This window comes from Fundulus heteroclitus, chromosome 22, assembly GCF_011125445.2.
Source record: "Fundulus heteroclitus isolate FHET01 chromosome 22, MU-UCD_Fhet_4.1, whole genome shotgun sequence".
Taxonomy (NCBI): Eukaryota; Metazoa; Chordata; class Actinopteri; order Cyprinodontiformes; family Fundulidae; genus Fundulus; species Fundulus heteroclitus.
In genome coordinates this window covers 9,711,012-9,736,323 of record NC_046382.1, presented here as the reverse complement: position 1 = coordinate 9,736,323, position 25,312 = coordinate 9,711,012, and the positions used below count along the sequence as shown (strand labels likewise).

At 40.6% G+C, this 25,312-nt stretch overlaps 1 protein-coding gene across 1 annotated transcript in view; it reads left to right on the top strand.

Annotated features, from left to right (window-relative positions):
* Nucleotides 1–25,312, top strand: part of LOC105921153 (adhesion G protein-coupled receptor A3) — a 277,946-nt gene that overhangs the window by 244,566 nt on the left and 8,068 nt on the right. The window contains exon 17 of the mRNA XM_036126251.1: nt 10,583–10,728. Coding sequence (XP_035982144.1) covers nt 10,583–10,728 — 146 coding nt within the window. The remainder of the gene's footprint in view (nt 1–10,582; nt 10,729–25,312) is intronic.

Here is a 25,312-nt window from a genome sequence, read left to right as displayed (position 1 = left end):
TTTTTGGAAGGCTGTAGGCCCTGATCTGACTAGAACCATGTATGTTTCTGTTGCATAATGATGTAAGAGTGAAACGCTGTCCGAAGCTCCTTTCCTTCCCACCGATAGAGTTCTTCCTGTTGACCTCACGAAAGGTCAGGGAACAGGAGCTGTAATCAGAACATTTCAGATGCAGCCTACATAATGTTGTGCATGGACAGGAAATTGAAACACTGATATATAATTAGGCTGCAGCTGTAGTCAGTCATTCATTTGGATCAGACAGAGAAAAGCAAACCGTTTCAACTGAAGCAAATTATCCAGGCTACGCAGGCAGGGGGCCTGTTTGGAAAGAGGGGTTATTTATTTATCTGTGGACATCAGTAGACAATTTGCACTCACAGAGGACACATCTGTTCTGTGATTACCCTCAGAGATTTTCAGACGGTGGCACAAAAAGACCCTGAGTCTGTACACACCGTAGACGTCCTGTTTTAGTGGGCGTGACATGAACGGCTCTAACTCAAACTGCATTTTTAAATGAGCTATTCACTTTGAAAAACAATGAAAATTTGATCATTTACTTATTTTTCATGCATTGAAGATTTTTACTGAAACAGCAAAGAAGATGTCTGTTTTTTTTCTCCTTAAACAAGTACACACTACATTATATGTCTGCTGCAATGGAGCACAAAGCATAGTAGTGAATGACATCAATATATTTTAAGGTAGATGAAGCATCATGAGAATAAGCATAATCTTTCCAGCCAAGCACAGTCCCAATGGCTGATAGTACAATAATTATGTGCTCATGACAAACAGGTTTAAATCGATGTGAGCAACTAATTTTTTATCTTCAGGTTCCAGGCCAGTCGCTGTTTGTGTTGTCAAAGACTAAGACTGCAGTCGCAAAGAAAAATGCACGGTGATCAAACTGCATTGTTGGCCTTTGTAAAAGCAATTATTATAATGCAAAAAGAGTGCATGATTAAGGCAGGGATTTTTTTTTCCTATCTTAAATCAAGATTCTTGATCAAGCTGGGTAAAATTGGGCAAAATTAAGTGTCTGTCGAGGCTCCTTTTTGTTGATGGTGTCGGTAAATGACTGCTTATCGGGAAATGAGAAACAGCTTCCTGTAAATTAGATGGCTTATAAGAGTGTATATGAAATATTAGTTGCAGGTCATGACTTTTTCATTTTATCCATTAAGCTACTGAGACACCTTTTTTTCTTATCTTGACGTGTATGTTGGCAGAGATACTCCAGGGTGTCTGGGATTCAATACGAATATCAGAATTTTAATATCTGCCAATACAGAAACCTTACTATTCACGGCAGTTTTTACTCAGACACGGTAAAATAAAAATGACTGTCCACAGCATTGGATTTCAATGGTAAGCTATACTTGCAGTGGTGCTTGGCGCCTTAGAACAACAACACAAATCTCTTCCTCAGTACTTATTAATCACCAGCTGATTAGACTGACGGCTCAGCGTTGCACAGACCATCGCTGGTCAAATAACTTTTAGCTAAAAAAGGGCCAATTGCCCTTCCATGTGATCTCCTGCAAGTGTACATCATGCCCGAGATGAGTGAATCTACATAAGTGCAAAATATAATCATGTAAAAGTTTTTCTGGGGCACTGCCAGTTGACTTTGAAGTTATGTGACTTTGTAACATTTCTAAGTTTCTCTACTCAAGATACGGAACTTCTTAAGAACATCCCAAAAACCAGTTGTAGTTTGGTGTAGCTGGAGCTTAAATTATGCCCAGCACAGTATGCAGTGAATCAACTTGAGTTGGTGACATGCTTTTTTTCTTACAGCCATATATCTTTAAATCCTATAAAAGCATAGGGTAGTTTTTAACTCCTTAAACCCGCGAGCCCCCTTTCAAGGGGACTTGAGCTCTTTAGCAACAATAGCACACATGTAGCTGACTAACTGAGACTGATAAACACTTATCAAATGTTGAAATTGTCATCTGAGACTCCTCTACAAAAGTATCTGCCAAATATATAATAGCATCCCATATTTTCAATTTCAAAAATGGTGCCAAAACTGTGCCAAAATTATTTGTCAATCTAAACATGTATAACTTCTCAATTGCTTGCTGTGTGGACACCAAACTTTATTGTGTTTTTTTTCCTTCTTTACTCAGGCCCAGAATCATTTACTCTCAAATTTTAACATCCACATCATCCTTCAGGACCTTTATGTTGGTTGATAACAAGATTAGCAATTTAGGCATTGTACACATTGAGAAATGCCTTATAAAGTATGAGTATGCATTTTTTTAGAAAATAGATCCTCGAGCTATTTCTTAAATAGTTCTTGTTTGAAGGTAAATTCTTACAAGGTTTACAGTTCTGGCATGTTTTTTAAAGGTGATGTAAACTAAAGACTGGACACTCAATATCTGTAAAGCTACAGTATCATGCTTTATGAACAGTCTCTTAACATAATTGGCCCTGCTGTTGCTCCAGAACCTTTTAAGGGTTGCTTTCATTTGTTTGTCTTTGTCTGACGGAACACTGAACATTTTTCTATGCCACTCCTTTATCCGATCAATGCTAACAGGATAGCGCCGAGCAGATCTTGGGCGGAAGCCCGTAACATTTGCCAGGACATAGTCTGGGATAATTACGTGACTGTTTGAGGAGACGTTTGATCACATGGCGATATTCACTGTCAACTACCCATATGTGCACATGTTCAAGGATGCAAATGAGTGCTTGCGCTCCCTTCAAAGAACACTTTTAGGAGTCGTCGCAGAAGTTCAGGCATGCACGCCGACATCCCACCTGTTCTTTATCTGCCTGTCTTGAACTGTGGCGCAGTCGCTACACAGCATCCGATGTCTTTGGGGCCTCAAAGTTATCTCTAATCTTGGTTTCTGTCTTTCCTTCAAACGGCGCCTGCTTTAATATTGACTTGAACGCCACCCCAGCTGTCACACCGCCTCACCTCAGAGGCTGTTTTTAGAAGCAGAGCAACATATCCTCGGTCTCACTCTGCCTATACCTTCCCTCGCTTGCGTGAGATCATCTACATTTGGGCAGCGCGTTTCAGGCGATTGCTCACTGACTGAGACTGATGGTAAAGCATCAAACGTTAACTAAGAAGCAAACTTAGCTCAGGATGTGACCCAGATCTGAGTTTACATTCAGCTGTCAGCTTTAGGAAGACAGAGGATTTCCTCATTAGCGCGTCACTGTGGAATTAGGTGGGATGGAAAGTGGAAAAAAAGTGATTGATTTGTACTTCCTGTGGGTCCAATTTGGTTTCTCCTGAGCCTATTTTCTTACTTGTGAAAGGTGTCTGGTCTGCTAATGACATTAAAAGACAGATATAATGAAAACGGTATAGATGACATGAACTTGTTCATTTGGCAGAGTTTACATATGCTAAAATTATTGTATTGCACAGAAGCTTGACATTTTAACTTCAAATCTATTATATGAAAATTCTAGCTATTACATTTAAAACACTGCCTCGTTTTTAAGGTGAATACGTTTCCTGCTTTATCACTGTAGTATTACAGAGAGGGGTTAAATAGTTGTTCTATATAGGACTGGCATCAGCTTTGTTCAAGGACACTTCCAGGGCTTTTTTTTTCTTACTTTTCTGATGATGACAAGTTGAAGAAATGCTAGCGTGGTGGTTCAAAAAAATGTCTCCTTGAAGACTCTTGACATGTCAAACATGCTGTCTGACACTGACACTTGTGACAGTAGAATCAAATGTCAGCTCGTGGTTTCTGCTTTTGGAGCTTTCAGCCTTGGTTTGTTTCACAGCCCAGCTGCTGCTCTGAGTAGTTTAGAAAATAACCTCTTCAAACATGTTTCAGAAACAACAGAACAAAATATTTTTTTATTTCTCTTAAACACTTTTCAATATGGGGCATGTCTTGATCATCATTACTCAGAAAATAGCTAAAAGAAAGTAGTTACTCACCAAAGCATGCCCATACTCTGTCAAAGCAAACCAGGTTGGACCACGACCCACGTAACTATGAGATATGGTGTGCAGGGTGAAAAAGATGGAAAAGGGTCTATAAAGCTGACTGTTAGAATTCAGCTGGATATAGATACGTCTTGGGAACAAGTCTCAATAACAGCTGCTACACCCGGGGTTTTCAAAGTGTAATATGCAGGCTATTTGCAGCCATCGGAAGGATTTGGCGCAGCACATGACCACAATTCAAGAATGGTGCAAATTTGGTCCGTCGAAACAGAGGGACATTTTGTACACCATTGTTTTGTCTGAAATATTTAAATCTTCTTCACAATGTAAAATGTTAGGACTAATAAACAGAATCTGTTATTGTTAACCCTGTTTTTGCCTGTCTGTAGTTTTAAATTAAGACCACCCATTGGTCCCACCCATTCATCAAACTTGACTAAACACAGTGCATTGAGTGTTTTGGCAGAAAATAATTCTCTCCCTTGGCTTTTTACCTGTCTTGCTACATCCCAACCTTCAATTAAAATATCTTATTTTATTCAATTCAATTCAATTCAATTTTATTTATATGGCGCCAAATCATGAAACATGTCATCTCAAGGCACTTTACAAAGTCAAGTTCAATCATATTATACAGATTTGGTCAGATTATACAGATTGGTCAAAAATGTCCTATATAAGGAAACCAGTTGATTGCATCAAAGTCACGACAAGCAGCATTCACTCCTGGGGAAGCGTAGAGCCACAGGGAGAGTCGTCTGCATTGTCCATGGCTTTGCTGCAATCCCTCATACTGAGCAAGCATGAAGCGACAGTGGGAAGAAAAACCACCCATTAACGGGAAGGAAAAACCTCCGGCAGAACCGGGCTCAGTATGAACGGTCATCTGCCTCGACCGACTGGGGTTACAGAAGACAGAACAGAGACACAACAAGAGAAACAAAAAAGCACAGAAGCACACATTGATCTAGTAATCTGTTCTACATTAGATGGAAGTAGCGGGTGAGCCGTCTTCTCTGGATGATGTCACAGTTAACAGAACGCCAGACCAGGTGTACCTACTATGAAGAAAAAGAGAGAGAGCAAAAGTTAAAAGCTGAAATTACGACAGTCATTTCAATGTAATACAATGCAAAACTGGAGAACAGTAGACTGAAGAACAATAGAAATCAGTAGAGTGAGAAAATTAGACCCTGATGTCCTCCAGCAGCCTAGGCCTATCACAGCACAACTATAGAGATAGCTCAGGGTATGAGCCACTCTAACTATAAGCTTTGTCAAAAAGGAAAGTTTTAACATTAGTCTTAAAAATAGATAGGGTGTCTGACTCACGGACCAAAACTGGGAGTTGGTTCCACAGGAGAGGAGCCTGATAGCTAAAGGATCTGCCTCCCATTCTACTTTTAGAGACTCTAGGAACCACCAGCAGACCTGCAGTCTGAGAGCGAAGTGCTCTGTTAGGAACATACGGGGTAATCAGAGCTCTGATATATGATGGAGCTTGATTATTAAGGGCTTTATACGTTAGAAGGAGAATTTTAAATTCTATTCTTGATTTAACAGGAAGCCAATGAAGGGAAGCTAAAACAGGAGAAATATGATCCCTCTTGTTGATTTTCATCAGAACTCTTGCCGCAGCATTTTGAATCAGCTGAAGACTTCGAACTGCATTTTGTGGACTTCCTGATAGTAAAGAATTACAATAGTCCAGCCTTGAAGTAACAAATGCATGGACTAGTTTTTCAGCATCACTCCTGGACAGAATGTTTCTAATTTTGGCGATATTCCGGAGGTGAAAAAAGGCAACTCTGGAAACATGTTTAATATGGGATTTAAATGACATGTCTTGGTCGAAAACAACACCAAGATTTTTAACTTTATTACCAGAGGCCAAGTTAATGCCATCCAGATTAAGGGATTGATTAAGAACTTTATTTTTTGAAGACTCTGGCCCAAAGATTACAACTTCTGTCTTGTCAGAATTTAAATGCAGGAAATTTAAAGTCATCCAGCTTTTGATGTCATCAAGACATGACTGCAGTCGAAGTAACTGATTGGATTCATCAGGATTTATGGATAAATATAGCTGAGTGTCATCAGCATAACAGTGGAAATTAATCCCATGCTGTCTGATAATTTTGCCAATCGGAAGCATATATATAGTAAATAGAATTGGTCCAAGGACTGAACCCTGTGGTACTCCACAAGTGACCCTAGAGTTTGAGGAAGATTTATTATTAACATGAACAAACTGGAATCTGTCCGACAGATAAGATTTAAACCAGCCTAATGCTTTTCCCTTAATCCCTACAGTATGCTCAAGTCTTTGTAGGAGATTTAATCTAGTAAACCAGTTTATTCAATAACATAACTGCATCCACAACAGGTTGACTATTATTAAACATACCTGGGAGGACAAATGGGGTAAATTAGAATAACAGGCCAGCAACTCCAGCTGGGAAAGTTCTTGATGGTGACAGCATCATGCTGTGGGGATGTTTTTCAGCAGCAGGAACTAGGAAACTGCTCTGAGTCGAGGGAAAGATGAATGGCATTAAATACAGGCAAGCTCTGAAGCAAAACCTGTGTCAGGGGTAGAAGTTCACCTTCCAGTTGGACCATGCACCAACACATTCTGGTTTAAGAGGAGATCATTTACATGTGTTTGATTGCTCAAGTTCCAGACCTCCATCCAATTAATAGTCTGGGAGTTAGACTTAAAGATCGCTGTTCACAAGCAAGAACACTCCATCGCGAAAGAGCTGGAGCAGTTCTGCCTTAAGAAATAGGCAAAAATCCCAGAGGCAAGATGTGCCAAGGTCATAGAGACTTGACATAGAGACACTCGTCAAGTATTTTTTTATTTTTATTTTATCCCTGGTTACTTTGTATGCTGTGTATTTTGGAAGTTCTTTGGCGAGGTTTGTGCTGGTGAAATCCCAATGAACAAGGAGCGAGGTATTTCTTCTCCATGTCTATTATCCTCTCAGCAGGCTGCGTTTCGTGCTGGCTTGTGCTGGGATGTAAACGGTGGGCCAGAGAAAAGGAGGAGACCTCTCTCTGTGATTAAAAGAGTCAGCAGTATATAATGGGGCAACAGTGGCGCAAGAGTTAGGGTGTTCGTCCTGCAATTGGCGGTCCCCTGCTGATTGGCGATTTCTCGCTCCGACTGTCTGTCGTTGTGCCCTAAGGCAAGACACCCGAATTGTCTGGTGGCAGTGGTCAGGTGGCGCCGCTGTAAGGCAGCCTTGCTTCTGTTAATCTGCCCCAGGGCAACTGTGGCTACTGCCATAGCTCACCACCGTCAGGGTGTGAATGGGTGCTTTGGGGTCGTCAGCCTAGTTAAAACGTTATACAAGTACGAGCCATTTGCCATATGAAAAATTACTCCAGGTGAGGACTACATGTCTTTTGTAACACTTTTACGTCAGTACACTACTCTTCATTTATTTAAACCAGATTCCACCTCCTTCCTTTTTCCCCCGAAAGCTTCACGCTGCAGTCCACTCGAAAGAGATGGAAGTCTGGCATCTCCAGTGCTCAGTTCTGGGTGTCCTCATTGTGAGAGGTTTCAGTGAAACAAAAGGCAGCAGATCTGTGGAAGTCTTAAGTTTGTAAAGATGAGAAGCAGCAGTTCCTTCATTTTGTTAGCCATTGAGCGGACATGAGCCCAGTGGGTTGAAAGCAAGGGTGTGCAGAGTCTCCCTTCCAGTAGCATCACAAGTATGCCTTGCCCATTCACCTCATGTGTGTCTCTGGTAAATCCTATAGAGATCTGCCATGCAGCCAAGCAAGTTCTAGTTGAAGTTGGGGTTGAACAATAAAGGAATGTTCCAGCCCCCATGGAAATGTTCACAGAATGGTGGCAGAGAGCAGGATAAACACACAAAAACACTCAAAGTACAAGAGAGCAAAGTACCAAGGCTGCCATCTGCGGTGCCATCTTGAATGTTTTACAAAGACCCATTACAGATTAAATATTGTTTTTTTGACATTTAAAGAGAGGGAAATTATTCACTGATTTGTGTTTCACTCATGTCAGATGAGTAACTACTTTAACCTTTTTTTTTTCTCTATGCACCTGCAAACAATGCAAGGAGCTTGTGTCAAGGAAATGTGAAAAAGGAGGCTGTGCACAGCAGACAAACACACAACCAGTGCGCTTCGCTGGAAGACACCGGTGCCCAACCAGCCCCATAAGTCATTTGTCTCAGATGCTGGACTGTTTGTGTTATGTTTCCAATTTGTTGCTCGGTTCTCTGATTTGAGAGGGACTCGTTGTGTCTTTTTCTTTTTTTTTTTCACGCATCTCGCTGTCAAGCTCTAACTTTCAGATTACTTTCTGCTCCATCGATGTCTTGAAAACTTAAATTGCTGTTCTTCTCGGCTTTGGGGACGTTGCAGCTCTGCGAAAATGATGCTGAGAAACAAAATCACACCAGTCAGTCAACATCACAGAATAGAAATCAGCTTAAAATATAAAAATAACACAGTAGTTGAGATGCTGTATCAAAGAAATACACAAAAGTCACTTGTTTATCCAGAATTTGACTATAAATCTCTCACTCACGTCTCTTCAGCACTAGTTTATAGTATATAAAAGTATATTAATATTCCACAAAGATATACAGTTCTAGTCAGAAGTCATCATACACTTATCTTAGACATTATTATCATGTTACATTTTATACTTTTAATTATTTATTTAAACTGTTCTTTTTCAAGATGGCATGGTTATAAACATACAGCTTTGATTAAAAATAGAAAGAACCAGGTGAACAGTTTTGAATTTCTACACAGGGTCTAAATTATGCATACAGACTCAAAAAAAGTACATACCCCCCAGCACATTTCCCCTAGCAAGTTGTATCTTTGGCATTGCCATACATTTTCAGTAGCCATCAAGAGGCTCCAGCCTTTAATCTGATTGGATATTTGAACATGTTTCTTTGCAGAATGTATAGGGTTCATTTAAATTGAGTGGTTTCCTACCTTGACCCGGCTTCTAAGCATAATCCACACATTTTCAAAGAGGTTATAATGAAGACTTTGGGATGTCCATTCTATATTGTTACCCAAGCATCTTTATTCATTCTTAAAGCAGTTTTCATGTGTGTTTGGGAACATTGCCCTGTTAAAACCGCCATGTGTCCTAATTTCATTGATTTGAGCTGAAGTTGAAGACTTTCAAGGTACCACTCATTGTTATTTCTTTATTCTATCCACTTTGTACAATCTGGTAGCAAAACAGCCCTGAGCATCATGATTTCACCACTATGCTTGAAAATTGGTGCAGCGTTCTCAGGCTTGAAAGCTGCACATCGACTCCTACCAGAATCAGAATCAGACATACTTTAAAGCATACTTCTGGTCACATTGGCTCAATCTTTGTCTCTTCGAATCAAAAGTTTGACACTTGGACATATTCTATTGTTCTAATATAAAAATTACCTATAACTTACATGAAAACCTGCTTTAAAAGCCACTGCAGTTGTTAGCTGTGTAATCATACCATTCAAACCATTTTCTTCTCTTGGGAAAAAGAACGGTTCAAATAAGTTATCATATCAAAAATGTACCTTCTTTTTTTTTTTGATTGATATTAACAGCTTTTCCACATTAGAGGTTAGCAAATATTAGTTTGTCTGGCAGTTCACTTTGTAAAACGTAGTCTTTATTCGATTAATCAGCCATATTCCGATCATTGGAAATCTTCTGCTGTCCTCTTGTAATCATATTAAAAAAGCATCTCCTCCTGTCTGTTCTTGGCTCTAATGAAGCTCTGAAGTGTGGAGACTCTAAAGCAGTGATTGACTTCCCGCCCGCTCTTTGCTCTCTATAAACAGCTCACGGACACTTCCAATTAGCGTCTGGTCCGCGGCTTGCTAGCTTCAGTCCCCAGGCCTATCATGTTAGAGAGAAGCCATTTGATTGGTTGTCTCAGGTTGGCAGTTCATCATGAAAAGACCGACTGGGTGGTGAAAAAGGCTTAGAGCATTTTAATTTCCTCACTCCATTCTCCGAACTCTCATCTCTCCTTTTTTTTTTTTTTTTGCCAAATCCCTATCTGTGTTCTGTTTCTGTAAGCTGGCAAAGCCTTTAAACAAAGTTAGATCAGTTCCACCATCCAAATATATTTAATGAATATTGATGCGAGCAGGAAAGGGGAGATGTGTACGTTGCGTGCAAAAGAGCAGTCACTCACCGCTAGTGTTCAACGTGATCATAATTCATATGCAGACTTGCTATTCAGCGTGCACACCTTGTGTCGTTTCAGCCGAGCTGATAAGAAACTGCTCCGTATCCCCTCCGGTGTAGCCTCGCTAAGATGCTCTTCTCCCAAACAACCTTGATGGTTCAATCGGACTTTTAAGCCTATTCTGCTGTTCCTGCACTGCTGAGCTTTTAATGAAGCTTTCAGGTCTTGCAGGGAAGCATCTTCAGAGTTACCCTTGGTGTGACATTGATTATGTTTCTGCGGTGAGGAGCATGAGATTGCCTTTAACGCGTTTCTTTGAGTGAAATGAATGTTGTCTCGTCTGACCTTTTTTTCTCGGGGAAGCTTGTGAGGCGGTGTTTAAGTTCAAGAAAGTCAAAGAATTAATTTGATGCATCTTCCGTCACTCCCCCCCTCAGGTCGGGGTCGTGCTGCACTACTCATCTCTGTCGACAATGCTGTGGCTCGGGGTGACGGCCAGGAACATTTACAAGCAGGTGACCAAGAAGTCTGCGCAGAGCCAAGACGGCGACCCACCTCCAACCCCTAAGCAGCCCCTGTTGAGGTAAGCACCGATGTCCCTCTCTGCCTTAGACTTCTTTGTGGTGAAAAGCTCTTAAGCAGTTATTTTCAGAGTTCCTCCAGTCTCAGCTGCTTGCTACGTGTGACTCTATGAAGATCAAAGACTGGTTCAACCAACATCTCGGACATTAGTGACGTAAAAGTGAGACACGGCCATTCCAAGGCAATTTCTGTTCCAAGTCTCATGTTTCTTTGGTACAAGCCTGGTAACCTGACTCCGCCAGATGGATTTGCTCCGCATATCCATCTGGAAACCTTCCGTTGAAGTAATTTTGGGAAGGGGCGAAATTACTGGTTAGCTGATTGGCCTATGTTGGTGATAGACGGGCCAAATAAACCAATCAGATCAACGAAGCATATGACGTACTAACAGCAACGACGAAAACACAACCACAAGCTCTTACCAAAACCAGTCGGGAGAAGAGCAAAAACATCTTTTCCTCTGAGAAAAGCCTCCACAGCAGTGTTTTGCTCTTCTTTCAGTGAAGAAATACTCTGTAATTCCGATAAAACTTGCTCGATAGCCACGCTAATGCTAGTTTCATCGGCTGAAGCCGCCATGTTCTTTAGACTGAACTGTCGCGCTCCTCGTTGCGTCACACCTCAACCCGCCTCAAAGCCAACACTGATTGGACGTTTGTTTGGTGAACGGCTCCAAATTTTCTTTAACGGAGAGTAGCCAGACTGATCTGCGAGCAAAACCTTGAAAGCTCACAAGATAAGGATGGTCTCACGAGGCTACAAGCCTGGGGGAACGAGTCGAACAAATTGGTTCTAAACAGATAGACTATTGGTCCATTATTCATTATTATTCAGTTCAGAATAACTGGCTGAAAGGCTGAAGCCTCTTGCCAGCGATGGATGAGTGACAGGCTCGGTGCACCCTGATCCACCGTACATGCGCACACCTTACACACAACCGTAGGCCAATTGGTGATCTTCATTTAATCTAAGATGGAGGTTTTGCCAGTGAGTTTGATGCTGGTTTTTCCATACAGGCCAGTGTTGCATGTATGGTGTGAGTGGTGGTCGGGATCCTGGAGATGGAAGGTTGGTGCAGGATGAGCTGTGGCCATTTGTCTAGTGATTTTCTTGCGTTGTTGGTCCTTTTTTCGCAGCTCCTTGGCTAAGAAGGCCTCCCTGTTGTAAGTACATGAAAGTGGAGCGCAAGGGTGTCCCCGTTTGTTTGGCGTCTTGTTTTTTAGGTTGGCAGCTTTGGTCTTGGCCTGTGTCCACCCCGAAGTTGATGCCGTGGCCGGCATCACTGCCTACCCGACCCTTCCCTCCTACAATTTGATTATAGACTGCTGCTGCTTCCACTTCAGGGCAGCACACACACAGGCACAGATACATAACATATATACATTTGTAATGTACCATGAGTTGCAATAAAATATTCAGTAGACGGACGCTTTAAAAAAAACGAATTAATGTCTTTGTGCTGTGGGTTCACTCCTAAAATAGACTTCAGATAATGAAATTCATGATTTCCATCTCAACCACATGGTTGTAATGAAAAAGTTGCATCTTGCAAAAAAAAACCCAAAAAAAACTTGGTTGACTTTTTTTCCTTGACTTTAATAAAACATTTTAATGCCCTTCTAAAACATCTTCAGCTGTTTCGAACAACAGGCATTACAAAATGTATCACCGCCATAGCAAGTAAAGCGGCGCGTAGAATAGTGCTGGGAAGCTGAACTTTGCGTTCATTTTTCACTCCTGCACACATTTTAAATCATTGTCCTCAGAATAAACTCAATTTGCACACTAGCACTGTCCTGGACATGTGATATGAAACAATCATTTAGGTTTGGAGAGATGTTAAATCTATTTAAAGAAATAAGCACTTAATCCTGTTTGTACCAGTGCCACAGGCAGTGGTGATGCAGACAGTGATTAGTGAAAACACAACTTTACCTCAGCCTCTGAGGTTATTAGATGAAACCCTCTCCCCGACGTTATTTCTCATAAACCTTTTAAAATACACGCTTGTGTAAAAAAATACTCAACATTATCTGATGTTAGTGTAGGTTAGTAAGACGTAAGTAAATCTATTTTGTGTGTGTGTCTGTCTGGCTATGTAGCAATAAGAACTGTTGTCCTAATGCCAAAAAGAGCCAAACAGATTTTACTTTCACAAGTGGAGCCTTATTGCTTTCGTCATAGTGCTCCACTTGATTTATATATGCAAGAAGCTTTATTAGATTTTATGCTGGGAGTATTTCATGTTCAATGGACACAAGAATGGGAAGGTAGAAGAGGAAGAGAAGGAGAGAAACAAATGAGACTAAATGCTAAAAGGGAGAAAAGGTGAAAGAAAAGGAGGAGAGGAAAGGGAGAGAGCAATATATTATTTTTTGCTCTATTATTATAAGTCTTTATTGTAGCACATTTCACAGATGAAAAGGCAGCACAAAAAAATGAACGTAATACTCTAAAGCACTCTGATATGATGCGTCATGTCAGTTACTTTAAGAGTCTTTGTAACAACCTCAAACTACAATGATTTTCTCTTTGTTGGTTTCTGAGTTTAATTCATGTATTCAGGGCAGAATATAACAATTTGCGTATGCCTGCCATACGCAAATTGTTAGATTCTTCTTATATTTTTTTGTTTTGTCTTGATTCTTTACTAGCAAGTCACTTATACAGGGCTTTCTGAGTATAAAGTTCTGTGAAAAAGTGTTTAGCCCTTAGCAGATCTCTCCTTTTTTTCTGCTTTTTAACGCCCAGTTTTTTAGATCATCAAATAAATGTTATCAAAAATAATCTCACTAAATACAATAATAGGTTTTCTAATGATTACTTTTTTGTTAAAGGAAAAAAACAACTGTTCCCAACAGTCTGGTTCTATGGGGAAAGAGCCTCATACCAACATACAGACTGGTTGTGCCCCGCTTGGCGCCAACCAGCTACCTTCAAGAATTTGCCTTACTTGCAGTATTATAATTGTTTTTAAATCGCTTTGCAGGAATTTTGCCCCTCTCTTTTTAGAATTTCCTTTTAATTCAGCGGTATTGGAAGTTGTTGTTTTTGTATGCGTGAATGGCCTGAACCGACATGTTTCGCTTTATGAGTCATTCACAGGTAGACTAGCAACCCAAGTGTGCTTGACTTTATGGTCAAAAACATATTCAGGAATTTCTGCAAGAAAACAAAATTCCTGTTTTTTTTTTTTTGGCCAGTAGTGGTTTTCACATTAGAACTGCCCTATGGTTACAACTTTTACCCACTTTGTTATCGTTAACTTGTTAATACCGATGTTAAATGAGTCAGGTGAGACCGATGTTAGTCATTTTTTTGACTTCCAGGTTAAGTAGTTGATGTTCTCTTCGCCACTGCTCCCTGTTTTCTCCAGGGCTCACTGTGTTTAGCAGGAGTCGTAAAGCATAAAAAATTATTTCTAACCCGTTTCAAATCGATAGATATTAATGGCTTTGTCTTTGAACTGAGTTATGATGAGTTCCTCTTTTAGAGCTTTTACCCTACTTCATATTTTTAGAATGTTTCCATTTAAGTGATTTTGTAGTCTGAATCAATTTAACTCGTAAAGTTTGTGCTCAAGAAAAGTGTATTTGACTTTGACTCCACTTTGTTCTTAAAAAAAATATTTAAATACAGATTTTTAAAATCCATCCATCCATCCTCTTCTCCTTATCTTGGGTAGGGTCGCGGGGGGTAGCAGCTTCAGTAGGGAGGCTCAGACATCCCTCTCCCCAGCCACCTCAACTGGCTCCTCTCGACGTGGAGAAGCAGCGGCTCTATTCTGAGTCCTCCCCGGATGACTGAGCTCCTCACCCTATCTATCGACCCAAAGTTCGTGACCATAGATGAGGGTAGGAACATAGATCGAGCGGTAAATCGAGAGCTTCGCCTTTTGGCTCAGCTCTCTCTTCACCACAACGGATCGGTACAGCGCCCGCTTCAAAGCAGACGCTGCACCAATCCGCCTGTCGATCTCCCGCTCCATCCTCCCCTCATTCGTGAACAAGACCCCAAGATACTTGAACTCCTCCACACATCCTCTTGTAAATGTGTATACATACATTGTTCTATTTAAAAAAAGGAAAGCAAGGTTGAATTAGAGCAAACAAGCACAGCTTAGGGAAATAAACCTCCTCTGTGGCGGATCTGTAGCACCAAGCTGAAGGTAAAAATCCAAACATTCTGTGTCCAGGATGTGTGGAGTCTGCAGACGTATCACAGTAGATACCCTGTCCCTGGTACTGGTAGGAGGAAAGGTGGTGATCCCCTTAATTCTACATATCTGGCAGTCATCAGGCCTGGTTGTGTCTAAAGTCAGCTGTTTTTTTAAATGTTGTTGAAGAAATAGCATTATCATTTGAAAACTGCATTGTCTGATATTACAATTGGTTTGAGTATCTAAAACATACTAGTGTGACAAAAACAGCAAAGCAAGAAGAAATGCGGAATAGGGTCCTACGACGGCACGACTTGGAAAACTCTTTGAAGAAATCTGTGCTTCATTGACACTTCGTATTTTCTCATCAAACAAACAAATTCGGCGATCACCTAAAGTTCAAAGGTAGTTTTTTTTGTTGTTTGTTTTTTTTAACAGTGAAATGATTTATTAATATGAGATATTTTTGGCAAGGCACACAGGCGTCCACCTTTAATCTAATTTTATCTGCAGGCGTTTTATCCGAGTGTCTTGGAGCGCTCTCTTAAGATGACGGTTAGATGAAACCTCATACGAGAGGATGCCGGATCTTTGATGTCAGAGGTTTAATTTAGGCTGGTTTCATCTTTCCTTTTATGAAAGTATTTTCACAACTAGCATCTCCTCTGGAAGCCCAGATTCTACTCCATAGGTTTGCTGATGGAATAAACATGGACATAATTGTTTATAGCATTAGTTATATTCAACAGTTTCCCTTTGCTTCTTTTATGCATGACTGTACGTGGACAAATGTTTGCTCTCTGGCCTTGGTGTTTGAGCTTCTTATGCTAGTGTCATTCTTTATTTATTCGCCTTCTCTTTCTTAGGTGTTTCCCAGCTCTGGTTTTGTTTAGAGGGCAGCAGCGGCTTTAATATGATGAGTTATTGCGTTGTTTATCTGCACAGACCTCCGCAGTCAGTTTGCATTCTTTTTTTAAGCCTCTGGCTTTTGTAACTCTGTGATGACATGGCTGCCAGGCTTTCTTTTTGTACCACTTTGGGCTCATCGGGACGGTCTTCTGCATTTGTTCTTGTTTTATTCTCAGTTAGAGATAATTTCCTTGATGTCAGAATTCAGCTGATAGAGTCCAGGAAAGACCTTTCTGACCAGAACCATGTCCAGGTGGGAGACTAGACACAAGCTACGGCTTATGTAACATTCCCAGACTTCAGAATAAAGCATAAAAAACAACCAAATAAGCCACTAATGCCACTGAGTATGGATCATTTAAGCTTTTTGCTTGATATTATGTTGTCTTGTAACATTTTCCAGTTTCCCATGAAGTTTAGAAAGTGTTTAAAGACAATCTGGACATTTTTCCATAAATGTTTCATTGTGGTTCCTCTATGCCTACAAGTGACTCACAAAGTAATGAATGATATTTATAAAATGAGAAGCTGATTCTTGCGCTTAAATGTCAACATAGTTTAGCCAAACTGCTCCTGTTGTTGAGTCAGTAATTATATAGTTAAATGTTAGTTTTCCAGAAGGATAAATACTGTAATGTTCAGGTCCAGTTATTAATGTAAAGGTTACACTGGACATGTTTTACGTGAACTCTATATTTCCTACAGTTTTATTCTCAAGCCTTACATTTTCTCCAGTTCCAACCATTTATAGTCTCTTATGATGTAGTTTTAAGACACAGTCCCAATTATGTGTCTGTTTTTTTTTTTTTTTTTTTTGCTTCATTTTATCTGACAGCTTTTTGGATGTGCTTGCATGTTTTATATGTACTTTGAAAGTAAATTTAAACTGACATAAGTTGACACAATAATACATTTATTTAGACAAATGAGAAGTTGTCTAATTAGAGATTAAAACTGACTTGGAAGAATATTAACGCGTGGAAGAAAATCATGTTGTTTTTTTAAACATTCAACAAAGTACGGGTAGAGCCATGTGGTATAAGTCTAAATTGATGTTAACTGTATCATCCAGTGTGAATTCAGTTACTGCCAAAGTAAACAAAAACAAAGAAAAAAAGGGGCTGCAAAAAAGTTTCTACTTCAAATCTCCACAGCATAATCTGAAATAAAGACAAAAAGACAAGAGAAAGATTAGGAGACCTGATGTAGTCTTTGCTGGGAAAGTAATGCACTTTTGCCCCGCGAATGCTCTCTTCTCAAATTTTCTCAGACAGTTGAGTCTATCAAGTGCGCCCTCGAGTACAAAAAAGGGCCGATTTATCTGGCAGAAATGTTCGCAGGTTGTTGTACTTCATACGATGGCACCAGGAGGCATTTGTTTTCAAACCTTAGCCCAATAGTCTGCGTACCCCTGTGTAAACTCTCAGTTTTTATACAAATCTATAGCATCTGGGCCTTTATCAAACCCCAAACCTTCTCTGGGATTTATGCGGGAAAAGTTTCTAATGATAGATTTAAGCAGATACATTTCCCCCCCCTGACTTACAAATGTCGCTTTGCCTGCAAAGTAAACTCTCAGACACCTGCATGAATGGGGAGTTTAATGACGAACGTTCTAGAGGCTCCCCATCCTGTTTCCCTCGCAAATGAGATAATTTGTCTGAGGGCAGGCGGAGGGATGTGTGCCGCGGCAGTCAGGCTGATCCGCGGTGATTGACTGTAATGCTTGCCGTCAGACCGACTCGTGGAGTGAGACTTAGCAGCTGGAGACAAGTCTATTTCTCCCTCCTATTTTAACAACCGTCGCATCACACCTCACCCACCTCCTTCCCTGTTCTTCCTGTCTGAAAGCCTTTGATAGCATAACCAGCCCACGATCACAATGATTGGTTAGACACTTTGTGCTGGACCAAACCCCTTAAAGAGTTTTTGTTAATGTATTAATTATCAGCCGCGTGATTGGATCATTCCCCGTTAGGAAGAGGAGTTTCCTGCGTAAATGTTCCACCATCTGTTAAATGTCCCAGTACTCTTTTCTTCATATAGTACTGTGCTTATATTAAGCAGACAATTTTAAAACTTTAACATACTGTTGTGTTAATATACAGCAATCCCTTGTTTAGGACATGAAAGATAAAAAATGGTGTTTATGCTACAGTACAAGAAGTGGTGAAATGACCTAAGGAAAATAACTTATAAGGTACATGCAAAACATTTACACTGCAAAAAAAAACCTAAAAATAAGTCAAATTTTCTTGAAATGAATGTATTTGTCCTTGATTTGAGCACATAAATAAGATGATTTGCCAATGGAATGAGATTTTTGCACTAAAAATAGGAACGACTCATCTCTATCATCTTATTTAGAGGGCAGAATATCTAATTATCTTATTTTGGGGGTCAAAATACTCATTCCATTGGCAAATCATCTTATTTACCTGCTCAAATCAAGGACAAACACATTCATTTCAAGATAATTTGACTTATTTTTAGTTCTATTTTTGCAGTGTATGAACCATAACACTGGAAAAGGGGAACTAAAAGTAAAAATGTATTTTACTTTTTTGTACTTTTCCTTGATTTGAGGAGCTTGAAATAGGGTGATGGAGATGAATTGTTCCTATTTTAAGTGCAAAAATCTTATTCCATTGGCAAATAGTCTTATTCACCTGCTCTAATCAAAGGAAAATACATTGACTTCAACAAAACTTCACTTACTTTTAGTTCCCTTTTGGCAGTGAAAGGCATTTAAGTCTTCCAGGGATGTGGAATTAAAAATTCCAAGGTTACATTCACATTATAGTATTGAATAAAAACAAAAAGAGTAAACCTTTTCCTTGACTAAGTGTCGCTTGGCAAACGTGAGCAAACAGCTGTGGGGAGGAGAGACGTGAGCAGGTGTTGAACAGAGAGAAACGCAGGGAAGGAATCTAACAGATAATATTGCACATGTTGGAGCAAGAATGAACTAAAACGGCTACAACTAGAGAACATAAACCCCAAGGAAGAAACAGAGACATAGAACTCAACGCTTAAGATCCTGGCACATGACCACAGGCCTTTTCAATCAGGGAGTTGGTGTGAGCACAGTACGAATCAGTGAATGAGCCAACAGTTCCTGAAGCAGAAGACACATTCAGTCATTGGTTTCAGTCCCCCAACTGCAAAGTTGCAAATGAAGACTCGCTTGCATTTGGGTTAAAAAACAAAAAAATAATTGGGCTGTACTGTTTACGTGGGCACACAATCAAGTAATCCGATCATGAGGTGCGTTTATATGCGATTGAGCTTAATCTGATATGACACATTTTTATTCCAATTGGCCCTTTTTTCCGATTACTTATGTCCTTGTAAACGTAGCTAGTGACACTAATACCTTACGAAGCATGCTAAACCTGAATGTATTTATCAAATTTGGAAAAATTAAATGCATCCACATAGTCCATGTAAAGGACCAGACTTCAACAAGGACAAAAGGTGTTCCAAATCAATTTAACAATGTCAAGTATGGTAAAAAAAAAAAAGGGTTAAACTTCAATACGAAATACTTCAAATAATAAATAGCATGGATTTGTATTAACTGAGGTCAGCTGAACCGTAACAAAACGCAAACATAACTGACCTCCAGACAAAGAACAGAGGCTGCTTAAATAGGGGGTGGATAATAGGGGTGGCTCTTGGTTCTCAGGAAAAAAAGTGCACAAATACGTCCATGGATAAGTAGAAACCAGGCCAATTCCAGTCTTGTACACCAGTCCATGTAGAATGTATATTGCATTAGCATGCAGTTCACAGTGGCGGGGGAGGCGGTGATAAATCTCAGAGGACAGTGGTACGCTGAGTTCAAGGACTGTACACAACTGGTTGAAGCGCACATATAAACAACATTGACATAATAATGTACAGGCAGAAAAGTTGCTGTTATTAGTGGCTTTCCAAGCTCTAAGAGAGAAACACGACTTGTTTCTATAAGAGAAACCGAACTTCACCCTTAATGTGGAGATCAAATGTTTAAGATGAACTTTAAAAGAAAGCTCCACATCAGTAAATGACCCCAGGTACTTGCAACTGGTAACTAGCTCGGGAGTTTTACCTTGGGCAGTTTTAATTAAGAGCATGTTCCCTGAAGAAACGGATTCATTTAAAAATAGTGTTTTGTATTTTTTTTTTTTTTTTTTTTGCGTTTGAAACCAGTTTCTGTGGCTCCAGTGGGACCTGCACTGTATCAAAGGCAGATAGCAGAAAGTCAAAATGTAAATTACAGAATCATCTGCATGAAGATGGTAGGAGGCATTTGATCCGTGCACAGATCATTAATCTGGATTGGGAACAGGATCGGTCCTGAGACGGATCCTTGAGATACACCATTTGTGACCTCAAGGAAGGTGGAACGGACTCCAGCTATCTGAACACACATCCTAGTTGCTAAGAAATTTGCAAACCAAGAGACAGCTTGTTTGGAGATGCCATTATTGTGAAGTATTTCTAACAAGTGACTGTGTGCCACATTGTCAAATGCCTTGGATAGGACAAAAAACACTAAAGTTGTTTTTTTAATTGAATGCCTCAAACACATCGTTTAATCTAGATATATAGAGAGGCGTGTTATTATTCACAACTGAGGGTTTGCCTTCTTTTAGCTGTGGAAGGAGAACTGCACACTTTAGGTTTGTTTCTGCTAAGGTATAGATGAGAGCTGTATTTAAAGGCTCAGCAATTAAGTTAATTATATTAAATTTTATTTACATGGCTCCAATTCACAACACATGTCATCTCAAGGCACTTTACAAAGTCAAATTCAATCAAAACCGCTGGACAGATTGGTCCGGATCTTAGCTACCACCTTTAAAAAATGGATTAAAACTTTGAGGACCACCTGGTTATTATGGACTCCAACTTTTTAGTGCTCTGAGGATCTCAGAAATACACACCCAGGTTTAAAATGAAAAGAACAATCCACACAGGGACAGCTCACAGCAACAGGTTCATCGTTTAAAAGGGATTATTTTACCACCGTTTGAGGAATCAAGGAAACAAGTGCCCTGCTGTGACGGGATGTTCATTAAAGTAATTTAACATGGCACAGGCTTAAATCAGAGGCAATCAGACTTCCGCTGAGTTCTTTCTGAACACATTTCGACAGCGATCCAGGAGTCGTTGTCAATTCTGGTGGCTCACACTTGAGCAACCTGCAGTTGGTGCGCTGCTGTTTTTGACACATGGAGGCCCATCCTCCTAGGTGCATACTGAGTCAAATGCAAATCAATGACCTACTTGTCACTGTCCTGGGTCGTTAGAAGTTATTTCTTGGTGTGAGTGGAGTAATTGGTCACCTGAATCATGATGAGAGGCTGATGTAATCTCTCTGGAACGTGCTGGAGGACCGAGCTGTAAAGAATGGAGAGTTTGAAACGTAATCCTCCCCCTCTGTTTGGTGATGGCTTTTCTCTTTTGACCCAGATGGCTTCTTTCCGCCCCTCTTTCAATGCATCTGTTGTCAAAAGTGTGCCCTTTGTGCTTAAGGGTGCAAGTGGACTGCTGAATCTTGCCCTGCACTGCTGGCCCTCCTGTGCTGCTCCATGAGTTTATGTAGCTGTTGTTAAGTTTCTCCTATGTAGGAGTCTGAGCAGTCCTCGCTGCATTGGACCGGTTGCCTCCTATTTAAGCCTGTTTGCTGTTGTGATAACCGGATAACTGAGAATTTGCACAGGCATAACGTGGCAAATTTATCAGTCAGGTTTACAGAGTATTTGACACAAAAATGGAGCAGTTCACCAAAGGACATAGCACCAGAAACAGTTCTTACAACCATTGATCTGTATTACTGGGTCCCCTAGTTGCCTCTATAGTTCGTAAATGCTAATATCATTTAAGGAATATTCCAAAATTAAGAGCATTTGTATTACAGACTGAACTCGAAATGATTGTCCGTGCTTTTATTTCTTCCGGTTTAGACTATTGCAATAGTCTGATTACCTGTTTAAATAAATCCTCCTTGGCCCGTCCTCAGTCTGTGCAAAATGCTGACTAAAACAAATAGAGGGGCACGTATTACTCGTGTTCTGACCTCTCTGCACTGGTTACATGTGCATGTCAGAATACATTTTAAAATTGTGGTTTTAACTTTCAGAGCAATTCACGATCAGGCTCCTAAATATATACAGGATCTGCCTAGGACTGTAAAGTCATGGACTCAGATGTTGTTGGTGGTACCTCAGACCCGTCTTAAAAATTGTGCTTTTCAGGTAGAGCCTCCAAGACATTTGGAACGCTCCCCCGCTGTCTCTGATGCACAGTCTAATAACAATAGACGCACATGTGTTTTTAGAATTCTCCACTTTCGGCTTGAGTTTTCAGAATAATTTATTTTTAGAAATGTAAAACGGTGTTAACGTGTGAATGAAAGGCCTACCCGCATAGAAATGCACTGTTTTCCCAGATATCAGGCTACGAGTGGACTAGGCTTTTGTCTTCGTGGTTAAGAAGGTGCTTTTGCTGCAGAGTTGAGAAAAACCAATCCAGTCAGATTCTACTTTTGTTTTTCATGCCTTGGTCCAGAACGTTTTCAATATCAGTGGAAAACTACAAATGATTTTCCCCTTTTGTCCTACATTTAAATAAGGGAGCATCTTTATTAATTAGGTTTAAGCGTTGAGCATGAACATCAACGTGGAAGGAGATTCGTTTTTACTCAAAATACACAGATCTTGCATAAAAGCTGTTTATGGAAATGCTTAAAGTCTCTTTTGAGTAGAATTTGAGGTTTAGGGGAAACAGTGGCTCAGGAACTAGAAGTTTTGTCCTGTAACCGGTGGGTTACTGGTTCAAACCCCCACTCTGATCATCTCAGTCATTGTGTCTTTGGGCAAGACACTTCCTCTGCCGTTTGCTGGTGGTCAGAGGGCCCGGTGACACTAGTTGAATGGCAGTCCTGCATCTGTCAGCCTGCCCCTGGGGCAGATGTGGCTGCAAATGTTGCTCATCACCAGCAGAGAGTGAATGAATGATTGATTGTACAGTAGTGTAAAGCACTATTGGATCCTTGGACTTGATAAAGTGCTGTACAAGCGCAGGCCATTTATCTTTTCGTTTTGGGGAGTTTGGTATTTGGGGTTTGGGGAAAGGGTCTTCATTTATTAGATCACACAGCTCACTAATTTGCTGCGCTGCCTCCATTTTAAAACATCAGAGACGTCCTTACTCTGAGTTCTGAAGACCCAAACCTAACAATGTTCAATTCAGACAAAAAAAAAAGTGTTGCCTTAAGTAAGGAGCTTTTTTACATGCTTGTGCAAATGCTATGTTTGGGACTGACCACAATATCCCACGCGTTTCCTGTGCAAATTTGCTTGTGGTGATGTTGTAAAAAGGGGGCGATGTTGTTCTCTCAGGTTACATATTGGTTAATGCACTGCAGTCTCTGCACTGTTAAAGATAGAGTCGGCGATTTTTCCACAAGTCTCCCCAAGTCCCTTTTTGAATAACTGAATAATAAATGCACAAGACCGTCTTACTTGCTCTACCGGTCTTCGGGGGGGATCAAGGTGAAAAAAATCTCCCAAATCCACTCTGGTCTTATTCTTTTTTTTTCTATGTTGTCATAAATTTGCTTTGGTGAGAGCAGCGGAGCTACAATGAATGGCTAACCGCTAAGCTAACCGCTAAGCTAACCGGATGCGTAAACACTAGAAGTGAGCGTGCAGAGCCAGCAAGCAGAAACTAACGAGGAACGACCACGCACACTGGTGTTACGTGAGCGCGTCAGAATGATTGCCATGTGGGACAACCAATAGATGTGGAGATAGCCCCAGAACTCAAGGGACAGAGGAGGGTGAGGGCAGGACCAAAAAAGGTTTTTACAGGCCTGCAGCTCTCGCAGATATCTAAATTTTTAACCTCCTTTTTCTGAATACATAATGTATTGACTACTGTCAGGGTGGAAGGACCGTTTCACCCAGTATAACAGAAAGGGTTTCTGAAGAGGATTACCGACTATAACTTTATACTACTGTATCATAACCCATATTAAACAGTATTTAGTCTTCAAAGAGGTGTGCACATTTTTAGAGAGCATGAATACAAGAGAGCTGCTTTATCCATCAGTAGATGTGCAGTGCTGGAGCTGGTTTTGACCGTCACTTGTCCCCCACTGTTCTGTGTAAGTATTGGATGAGGTCCAAAGAGAGGACAAGGCCCCGTCACAAAGCAGAGGACGGTACATGGGCAGAGGAACAAGGATGAAAGGGGAGTTGCTGTGTAGATGCTGTCTAAAAGCCACTTCAGGGTCTATTTATATCAGATGATTGCTGCCTCTGAGCTCGGTTAAAAGCAAAGCTCTTTTTTTAAAGGCCTCTTCTTTTTCTTTTCTTTTTTTTTTTCTGGAATTGCCAAAACAAAAGTATGCGTTTGTGTAACGCAGGGCAGTGTTTGTTTAGATGTTCATGCAAAACAGTTTCTGCATCTGGCAAGACTTTAAAAATTATACAGCAGCTTTGTGAATAAAAAAACGAAGCAGCAGGTCGAACATTTCTTTTTTCCCACGTCTGCTTCACGTGTCTTCCAAGCCGGCGTTCCTCGAGGGGATGCAGGGGAACGAGGGTGTGAGAGCACATGGCGCCTCAACACCCGCACGCTCCCCTCATTTATGCTTATCTGCCTGACGGCTGTGTAAATGGCTTTCTGTTGGAGGAGGGTCCCCTGGGGGAAGCATTCCACTCGGATACAGTGACAGGCTTCTGACACCGACAGCCTTACCTCTCTCCCTTGCACACCCTCAACTCCACACTGACCAGCTCAGACAAACATCTTGATTGTAATTGAATTTCTGGGCTTCAGTGTGATGAAGGAAAGATTGTAAGATAGAGAGAGTGGGTGTGAGAGAGAGAGAGACAGCAGAACGAAGCAGGAGAGAGGAAACTAGGTGAGAGGATGGATTGGTCAAAAGGTTAGGGTATGGTGGCAGAGGCTGTGATTAAACAGGACACAGGAGGAAATAGCAGAGGGCCGTGTAGGAAAGTGGATGACAGTGCGGAGAACGAGGACAAAAACAGCAGAGAAAGGAAGGCGTTGGGTCCTGTGTCTGCAAAGAAATCATAAGGTCTCCCTTGCTGTGACGCACTTCGACGGGTCATGCTGAGCTGTTTTGCTTTTTTCAGTCTTCATCTGTGGTTCAGGCTTTTCTTCATCTTATCACAAAATAGATTATTGTTCAGAAACACTACTATGACAGACATACAGACGCATTCAAATAAGAATATGGGTTAAAAACCTTATATGTTTCAGTAACTTAATTCAGAAAGTAGCTTTTGGTACATCTATACAATCTATATATTGTAAAGATTCATTGGACACAGATAGATATTTGTCAAGTGTTCAGTTTTGCTAAGTTTGAAGATTATGATTGACAACTATTTAAAATTCAGCTTCTCAGACATAAAAAAGTTTCATTCAGAAAAGCTTGCATGCTTTAAAGTATATCCATGTACTGTGCAGTATGTCCACTCAATGCCTGGTGAGG